The sequence below is a fragment of the Cryptomeria japonica genome, chromosome 7 (assembly GCF_030272615.1).
Source record: "Cryptomeria japonica chromosome 7, Sugi_1.0, whole genome shotgun sequence".
NCBI lineage: Eukaryota > Viridiplantae > Streptophyta > Pinopsida > Cupressales > Cupressaceae > Cryptomeria > Cryptomeria japonica.
In genome coordinates, this window is record NC_081411.1 from 786,277,801 (window position 1) to 786,288,262 (window position 10,462).

The following is a 10,462-nucleotide window of genomic DNA, read 5'->3' on the forward strand; positions in this document are numbered from 1 at the left end:
CAACCACATAAAGTATTTGGAAGTCAGATGTAGTTAGTGAAGCCTAGTAATTTATTGCTATATATTTGTATTCACATAGGTAGCTGCTACAACTAATCACTGGACTCTTCACAATACACGGAACAATTTATTGGTTATGCAATAAAAAATACAAAGCATAGATCATGGTCCCGGGTCACACCGTATAGCCACATTGACCACTGTATTTAAACTAGAAAAGCTAGTACTGGTTCGTTGATAAGTTCTAGTCCAACTCAATTATTATCTGATAATTCTAGCATATTTATCCAATAGCCTTTGACATCCTCTACATTCAACAAATTTGTAGATGTTTGGGATTCTGCTAGTTCTTGGGAGTACTCTGGAAATTGTGTAAAATCGAGGCAAAACTCTTGTGGAATTGATGCTCTATGGGTGTTCATGTTCAGCATAGGAGGAGGAGAAATATGCCGTGCTTCATGAGTTCCACTGTTTGCACTTGATACGAAACCCAAGATGGAATCCGCAGGGTTATGTTCGGTTGGCAGAAAATTATTATTAGCACTCTGATTAAGCATTTCAGCATTGAATGTGTTTGAAGAAGGGATGAATCGATCTTCTCTGATAAAATGCTTATCAAATCCTTGACAATCATATGATTGTAGCAGATGGTCCACTGTACTTGATACAATAGAACTTGTTACCATGTCATTTGATTCGATTTGATGGTCCAGATCAAAATTTCCATTAACAGCCAGGCTCAGCAAGTTTCTGGCTATCATTGCTTCAGCCTCTAGACGGGCAAAATATGAAGATATGAATGGAGGCACTAATTCCTTGTATGGCACTAATTGCTTCAGTCTCTTTTTCAATCTGGTATTCCAGTGATTCTTTATGTCATTGTCTGTTCGTCCTGGCAATTGCTTCGCTATTTCTGACCACCTAAACATCATGTATACGTCAAAAAAAACTCCTATCAACAATGCTAACAAATGCAAATAATAAGAAATTATTACTGTTTGGGAATTACTTATTTCCAAGCCTGTCATGGTATCGTAGTATTATTCGGTCTTCTTCAGGAGAATACATTCCTCGCTTAATATTAGGTTGCAAATAGTTGTTCCAGCGCAACCTACAACTCTTCCCACATCTCAATAAACCTGCATCAATATACACCACGTTTGAGTATTATCTAAATATGTATTTTGTTGAATCTGAAACTTGGTGATACAAATGAAGACAGAAGTACCTGCTTGCTTTGGAACATTACGCCAGTTACTATGGCCCTCCTTATTTATGTAGTGAATGAGTTTGAGGTCCTCTTCTGGACTCCATGGACCCTTCTTAACTTCCTTTTCGTTGCAACATGAACATCGCCTCATTTCTCCTGAGATCTATTAATATAAAGGGAAAAAGAAAAATCAATAATACAGCTACTTCTGGTCGTTATATCCTATGGCAATCTAAAGAGAAGGAAATCAGATCCAGACTGAACTATTCAGGAGGTAGCCCCAATTTGAAACATGCTAATTCAGAAGCAGAAAACTCTACTTTTAAATAGGACAATAACAAAAGAAATCCAAAACCATTTATTTGTATCTTCATGACTTATCATACAACTCTGAAATTTGAAATAAATCTAAAATGAAAATTCTTATAAGATAACTGTTCTGTTGGCCCAACTTAGAACGATAAAAAGAATCCATTGCCACAGATGATTTAATTGGAAGACTTACACAGCATACCTTAGTATCCACTGGAGTGTTGAAGAGAAATCCAGGACAGCTGAGCTCTATACGAAAAACCAAATACCAATACCAATTATATAAGAATACGTTCACATGGTGCTTTGACCAATTTTCCTTTTTGTTTTTTTAAGTTGAGTAGTTGGTGCTAACGTAGCAAAGTGGACTTTTGTTGCCCGAGAAACGTGGTAGTCACTAGGAATGCTAAATAGAGCTTCGAGTTTCGTTCTGCTGTGATATCAATGACCTTCCTCGTTATGATGTATGCAGTGATGTCAATTCTTCCCCATTGTATTTGACTTTCTATATTTTCTTGTTTATTTTAGATGTCTGTCCATTTATATACTTCATGGCAATTTGATTAGAATTAATTGAGGGTGTAGACCAAAACACAAATACTGTAAAGAAGACGGTTAAAACTAAAAATCTCTCAACCAAAGCAAATCCAAGCAATCTGCAATGTAATGACCTCGAGGAGCAATTGTCATTAAATCTCTATGTTACAAGAATATTTCAGTTCATCTACCAAGAATAAAACTCCCAATTCAAGAGTGATTCATGGATTGAACATGCATCCACGAGCCTCTGTTTGTTGATTGAGAACCCTCCTCCATGCAATCTATGGCTAAAAATAATTCTACAACTTTTTTTTTTCTCCCTCTTTATTTTATCATGGATTCACAATTGGTTTTCATTTTTCTTACTATTTAGGGATTATAACATCTATCATGACTGACAAATCATTTTCTACCTCTGAATTCTTCAAATCCTTTTAAATAATCCTCACCTTTGAATTAAAATAATATTAACTCCTATTTAATTCTTAAAGCTTCTAAAATAAATATTTCTATATTTATACTTTAATCACTAATCATAAATTGTAGAAGATTATTTGTGTATTAAGTGACATCAAATCATAGAAGCCTCATTTAATGAAGAGGACAAACTCTAACAACTTTTTCTTAGTCGTTCTGAATTGATTAAATTGGGAGAGGGACTAAATCCGATACATAATAAGGTAGAACTCACAAGTGGTGAGACCACCAACACCTACAAAGAGGAAACCCCTTTGTACAAAGAGAGGGTTTTGACTGGAGCACTCAACTGATGGGACCAAGGAGAAAATTAATTACCATTTTACTAAAAATAATAAAGAACAACCAAGCGATATTTTAAAGAGTTATGACTATTGAAGAAATAATATAATTATGATGGTCGATTAATTGATCAAAAAATTATTTACTTCCTTTGTGAAAAATGAATTAAAAATTCAATCAATCTAAGGATGAAATTCCTCATGATTATACAATTGAAGATGAGAACCCCTAATTCAAGTAGATCTAAAAGCACTTTCAAAGCATACACACAAGAGGAAATCATTGCAGTTAAAAAATAAATAAAATAGAAGAATAAAAGATAAGTGCTATATTCTTCTAGAGACAAATTATGATTTTCCAAGTCAAATTTTATATGACCAAAATCATAATTTTTGAAAAAATAAATATTTATTGTCAATAGTACAATTATTATTTTGAGCTAGGGTTATCATATTCAAAAAAAAAAGTTCTAGAAGGGGACATAATTACAATAGCCATATTAAGAAAACATTCTCTTGAGATAGATAGATTGACTTTTCCAACTACCTAAAACTTTTTAAATTTTTAAGTTAATATATTTATCTATTTTCATAAAATAATGTTGTAGATGGGATAACATGTAGTGTCCCTCCTAGACTTGCATTTAGATAGAGTTATTTAGACTTATGATGGTTATTTGGATGGTTATTTATGACTCTTCTGCTATCTTAGATGGTATCATCGATGTTAGGACTTATGTGGATTATGTGACTTGTGATGATACTAACCTTATTTCATGATGATGATTCTATGTAATATTTTGATATTATATTGCATGACTGTCTTCGTGAGTAGAGAGGATGCCATATCACTCATTGCAAGTGGAATATGTCATCGCGATTCTCTATCACTTGTCTATTTATTATGAGGTATATGTATCATATATGTTGTGTTAGTAATTGATGCAGGTTTGCAGGTACTAGACATCGACTCCACTTGGCTTCACAAGTCTGAGTGTGTCTTTATCCCAATGGCAAGTTGTCAGAGATGACATAGTTTCCCCCACACTCTCTAGGTCTAAGATGTGTACCTTGTCGATTGCGCCATGAAGCAAGTTGTGGTTAGAGTCTTGCATTATGTTTTTCCCCTTGGTGTAAGTGGGTTTGAGTCTATGTTTATGTGAATATTGTGTAATTGTTTGATTATTTGATTATGGATATTTATTTCATTATTTTAGGATGATGATTTCTTTGTGAGATTTAATTTAACCAATTAGGATTTATTTAATTGGTTTATTGAATTAATAATTGATTTAACCATTGTGTATATTCAATCATCAATCATCTATTTATTGATGATTTATTTATTTAATTGTTATGTGACGATTTATCCATTATTAATTTATTGTTTATTGGTGTTGTTTTAATGTTGAATATTTATTTATTTATTTGAGGACTATCAATTATTGGATAATATTTATTATTTTGATTTATTGTTGAGAAATCGATTTATATTTATTTATTTATTTTTGTTGAGGCTTAATTAATTATTAATTATTATTAATTTTTGAATTTGTTGACTTTATCAATTTATTTATTATTATTTGAGATCTGATTTTATATTTTATGTGGGTTCCTATTTCTAAGGCTTTATGCTTTTAATTTATTAATTGATTATTATGAGTGATGAATTATTATTATTTAATGTATAATTATAAATTGTGTTTATCGGTAATTGCAAAATGAATGTATATTACCTACCCTTGCATATGAAAGGTCAAATATTAATAGGTAGGTAAATTATATCGAGGAAATAATATTTGCCTCGAAACTATATAGGTTAGGTGAATAATATAGTTTTTTGGAATATTTTCATTGGTTGGCTTCCAATATAGTTTTTGAATTAATTTTTGTATTTATCCGGCTTCCTGTGCATTCACAGGGGTTGGAAAAATTTGGGAGCTTGAATATTTTGATTTAGATCTTGCATTGTCTTTGGATTCATTTTGTTGAAGGTTTTTGTTGGATTTGGATTGCGCTTTCAGATTTCAACTTGTTTCATCTTTTTTCAGGTTGGTTTCATTTGCCGGTACTCTGCATTTTTTATTTTAGAAAGATTGTTTGTAGTGTGTTGAAAAGATTGATTGGGCAAATTGGTTTGTGATTTATAGAAGTTAATTGCTCTTAGATAGTATGTTGATTTGGGGAAAAATTGCATTCCAATGATTCTAGAAATTGGATTGTCAAAAGTCCTTTGTGTCTTCTCTATGTCTAAACATGTCTTTAGCTTCTATGAATGTTGGATCTTAATTAGATATTGCAATTGTTTATTCTCTTGTGTTTATTTCAAATCTTCCCTTGTTTGAGCTTGTTTTGGAATCCTAGTTCCTATTTGATGGTTGAAAGTTCCCTGTGACTGTATTGTAAATGTGTAGACACTTCCAACCACTTACATAGGTTTCAATTGATCCATGTTGGTCTTTTTTGAGTCTCTATATGGTGTTTGCAACTTGTTCTTTCTATCCCTTGCTGATTTAGCTCCCTAAACCTCAGATTTGGCTCTGTAGGAGAAAGGATTGCCTAAGTAACTTTTACCAGTGTGTATGCAATGGATGTTTTTGGTTGTCCTTTATGTAAATTGGATGTATCAAACCCTTTTTATGTAGTATGTGGGCCTTTTTTTACCTCTGTGCAAGTCTGAGTCGGTGCCTTAGCCTTATGTGCCTATTTTGCTCATTTTTCTGCATTCTTGCCAAAAAATGTTGCAAGGACTACGAGAAACACTACCATATGGACCAAAAAATGCCATCATACCTACCAAAAATGCCATGGTACATTCCAAGAGCACAAATATGCATTCCAGGGGCACTGAGATGTGTTTTGGGAGACTGCTTAAGAGGTCCTAATTTGAAGATGCAAGCCAATTGACCAAAAATGCCATTCTAGAAACCAAAAATGTTATGGTATCAACCCAAAATGCCATGGTAAGTATAAAAAATGCTAGGTTACCTACCAAGGGCACTATCCTAGGAACTAGGGGTGCTGAACTATCCCGGGGGTCTCTGAAAGTCAATTTTAAGCTTGTTTTTTTGCATTTTTGGATTGTGGGTTTACTCCAGAGGCTTGTGTTGTCTGCGTTGACATTCTTAGAGTTTATTATGATTTTTTTTTATCCCTTATTATGTTTCTTGTTCTCTGGTAAGAGGGTTCATGCCTTACCATTGAGGTGTTCCATATACAATTTGTGGCTCTAGGGTTCTAGGGAGAATGCCTCGCTATTGAGGGATTTTTTTTATGGATCTAGTGGGAGGTTTTATGCCCCACCATTGAGTATTTAATTTTATTTTGATCTCTATTATTTTTTTCATCCATGATTGGTTCATCCTTGATGTCTTAGTGAAGGCTTCTTTCTATGAGTATGGCTTACGAGTCCTCTTTGCTCAGTTTGGTGTTCAGTTTGTTGTATATGTTCTTATATCACTTTTGAGCCTTTATGATGTGATTTTATGTTCTATATATGTGCATTTACCCTATGGCCTTGGTTCATGGTTGGGGGAGTGGGCTCTTGCATGTGTTGGACCTAGGTTGTGAGTACTAGATCTCTATGAAAGGCATCTAAACCTATGGAACCACATGAAGAGTTGATGGTATAATTGCAATTGATAACATAATAATAATTGATTATTGTTTTTGTTATTTATGAATGCACCTAATCGAGATAAATAATATGATATTGTATGCCTGAATTGGACGGACCCAGGGAGGTGTTTTTGGGATCCTAGATTGGGAAGACCCTTGGAGCGGTATACCTGAGCTCCCTTGAGTAACTCCAAAGTGGAGATGGATGCCACATGAGGTTAGAATGTGATGAAACTCTACCCCATATGTATCCATTGTCCATATTCCTTTCTTTGTTGATTTTGCCTCTAGATGTTGGTTGCATTTCGTTAGCCATGTGTTGTGCTTGATGGTCTATCCTCATGTTTGAGTCTTGTGAAATCATGTACCCTTTGGAGGATAGGTGTCATCTTATTTCATTAGTGTGAGTTGGAACCTTTGTCATCTCCTAGAACAAGGGGTGGTTCCTTGATTGGTTTCACATGGTCGGGTGGTTGAATGCCTTCTTCCATTGGGATACTTACCTTGGTGTAGCGTTCATAGATTGGATTCTTCATGCAACTATACTTCAAAGTTTATTCCTATGTTCTTGGAAAATAATACATTGTATCATAATTGAATTGCATATATAAAATAAATGATGTGTCCTTGTATAACTTAACCATGTATTTGAAAATAAATTGTAATAGGACTTGATGTTGAGACTAGAGGAAGTATTTGGATTATTCCTTGATGCATCGCCTGTACATTATGTAATGTAAGATAGGAAATCTATGTAAAATAAAATGGCTTATATATATTTGAGTTTCATTGCATTTATGAAATGGTTTAGTATCATATTATGTGATGGAATGAATGATAGAAAGAATGGAATAGGTAGCATTGATCTTTACTTGAGTAATTAGGGGATGATTGATATTAATTGGATAAATGTTTGGTGATATGTTTCTATTAGAGTTTATTATGTGATATATATGTATGAGTTCTATGTGTAAATGAAATGTCATAGCTTATATACATTTGTGTTGCATTTGCATTGAGAGTTGGTATCATTCTATGTTGTCCTATGGAGTGAATGATAGCAAGGATAGTGGTGGTTTCTTGAACCCTAGATGAAATAGTTAAGTAAACCTATGATGCATTGTGATAAAGGAAAGTAAGATCATGTACTTGTGTAACATGTAATATTAAGAATTTAGGATGTGATGTAGTAATAGGGACTATGTGCTTGTTCGTTGTACCCTATGTATTAGGACTTAATGAAATAGAAACAATGACCTTGTGACAAGATGATGTATTGTTATTTGGTTCATGTTGAAGAAATGTTTATTGTTAGGATTGAGATACAATGTTGATTTAGGGGATTAAATGATTGGATTATTTTTATAGTATTAAATATGATTCTCAAAATTATTTAGTAGCATGGAATCCTATTTGGAAGATGATAAGTGCTTGCTTTGTAATCTTGCATACGAATATGGATAGTATTCTTTATGGGATGTGTAATGGTTGTGCTTAAGGAAATGATATAGTTCTATATGTAGGAGAAGGGTAAATTCATTTATTCATGATGCATTAAGTGATTGATGAATTAAGATGGTACTTAGATATATTTGATTAGCGTTTTAAAATGAACTTAAGGAAATTATGCAATGTCACAAGTTATGTATAAATAATTAATGTTAATCTAGTTGCATGGAATGTAAATGATTAGTTGAATGGTAGAAGGTGATGATGTTCAAGATGGGAAAGAGTTATGTTAGATTGATGTCAAATAGTGATGTTAAGGTACCCTAGGGAATGGTTATGTTTGCAATAGTATATCTGGAGGTATGTTGATATTTAAATACTTCATTTCCGCTTGCATAATATATTTTTATGGATATGTTCATATTGGTTATGTGATCTTGCAAATAGTTAATGTTGCATTAATTTATAATAGTGATAACTTAGAGTTATGGATGTGTTTATGAAAGTATAATCAAAGATATGTTAATTTGAAATACTCTGCTTATGTAATGATGATATATGCTTTCATACTTGTTGTTTATATGTTATTGCTTATGAATGATGTTATATGGTGGTATATTATAGATGGTTTTTTTTAAAAAATTATTTCCATTTGTAGTACATTTTATATTATTTCTCTAAAGTATTTTGGCAGGCATTACATAACATTTTTTTATGTTCATGATTTGTTCATGTAATTTTTAATTTGGAGCCAAATTTTGTAATCCACTTATTTAAATTAGTAGAGACGAAAATCAAAGAAAAATTAAATAATAAAAATACTTTTTTTATGCTAAAATTATTACATAAAAAACATTTCAATGGAAAGCCTTTGCAATTAATAAACCAAGTCTAAACTTCTAGAGATGATAGGATTTCAAAGAACTATAAGATTAACTTGAAAGTCAATTGTTGCAAACGCCCTAACAAATTTGATGGATTAAGAAAATCATATCATGATTTTTCATATTGTACGTGTTTCATGATTTTGACTCATATATTGGTCCATCATACATAGCCCATGCAAATTCCTTGAATAAACTTTGGCATGAATATTTTGGTCATTTCAACAACAAGTATCAATAGCAGTTGAGTACACATTAGATGGTACTTGGTATTCCTATGGATTAATACATAGAGATCATTATTTTGAGATTGTTTTCTTAGCAAACATCATTAGGATTCTTTTCTAAAGGAAAATATCAATTATACTTCCTGTAAGAGTTGATAGGTATCTTTGATATCATGTACTTAAGTTGGTATAGGATTCTTTATACCTTGCAATATTTCGTTAGAGATTGTAACCACCCAAAATATAGGAACTTCTATGAAAGCAAAAAGAGAAGTTATGAAAGAGTAATGTTATTCTATCAAAGGATGCAAATCATAGATTAATTGAAAGGATTGAGATTACAAAGGGAACCCCTTGGTTATATAGGCCAAGGTGAATATAGGATCTTATAATATTATGACATGTTCCTTCATCTTATTACTTGAGACATAAAGTGATTACTATTTAATGTGTACCCTACGTAAACATAAGAAACAAGGCTTAATAGGACCTAGATGATCAACTAGCTATACAAAACACCGTTTTCACACCAATATTTCAACCTTAATGAATTTTGCAAATAATGAACTTATTTTCTTTCCCACGCCTTTTTTGGATCCAACTATGTTCTTATCACCATTAATGATTAGTCAAGTTGCACATAGGTGTGCTTTCTCAAGTACAAGAGTTATTTCTTCACTAATTTCAAGATATTTACGGTGTTCATGGAAAAGAAATAAATTTCTTCTATTCAATGTCTATTTACTAATAATTGTAGAATAAACTAGGCATTTAGGATTATTGCAATGAACATGGAATTTTTTTATTATTTTTCTTGCAAACCTCAATTATCATAAAGAAGAAAACAATGCCTAAACCATGGGATCAAGAATTTAAGATAAGTAGCATGGACTCTCCCTAGACCGAAGATAAGAAAGGCCAACAAACAAGGCTATACATAGCCTTTTGCACTTTGAGATCCATAGGATTGAAGAGGGTGTTCCTATTGAATATTCTACAAATATAATAAAAATTGCACTAAAAAATACATTATAGACCTCTAACATGTGCACAGTTCTTAGATAAATTAATGAAGGGTATAATACATTTCATTACATTCAATCATGATCCCTTTGCACCTTGAACAACACTGAAAATTGTTAAATTAAACATATCTTCATCTCAAATACACAAAGGAATTACAAATAAATAATTCCCAAGCATAAAATCTATATTATTTAATCTCCATGAAGATATAAAAATATAGATATAAATTAAAAATTAAATGAAAATTATTCTTTAGGTTTTTCTATGGTGTTTCCTTCTAGGGTTTGCACAAAAGAAACACACTAGACCAGTGCCTTGCCCATAACAAAGTCAGGATGAAATAACCAATCTTATAATAGCATGAACACAAAATGAGTGACAATTAATACATTATTAAATTACAATAATGAGGTCACTCATGGACATAGAAATAATATT

The 10,462-nt window shown here is 32.1% G+C and overlaps 1 protein-coding gene across 1 annotated transcript; it reads right to left on the minus strand.

Moving 5' to 3' along the window:
- Positions 1–254: 254 nt before the first annotated feature.
- Positions 255–1,361, minus strand: LOC131068978 (transcription factor MYB17-like). Its single transcript, XM_058004268.2, has 3 exons — positions 1,229–1,361; positions 1,010–1,139; positions 255–921 (listed from the first exon to the last, which is right to left on the minus strand). Exons 1-3 carry the CDS (start codon positions 1,359–1,361, stop codon positions 255–257), a joined length of 930 nt encoding a protein of 309 aa, XP_057860251.2.
- Positions 1,362–10,462: the final 9,101 nt, after the last annotated feature.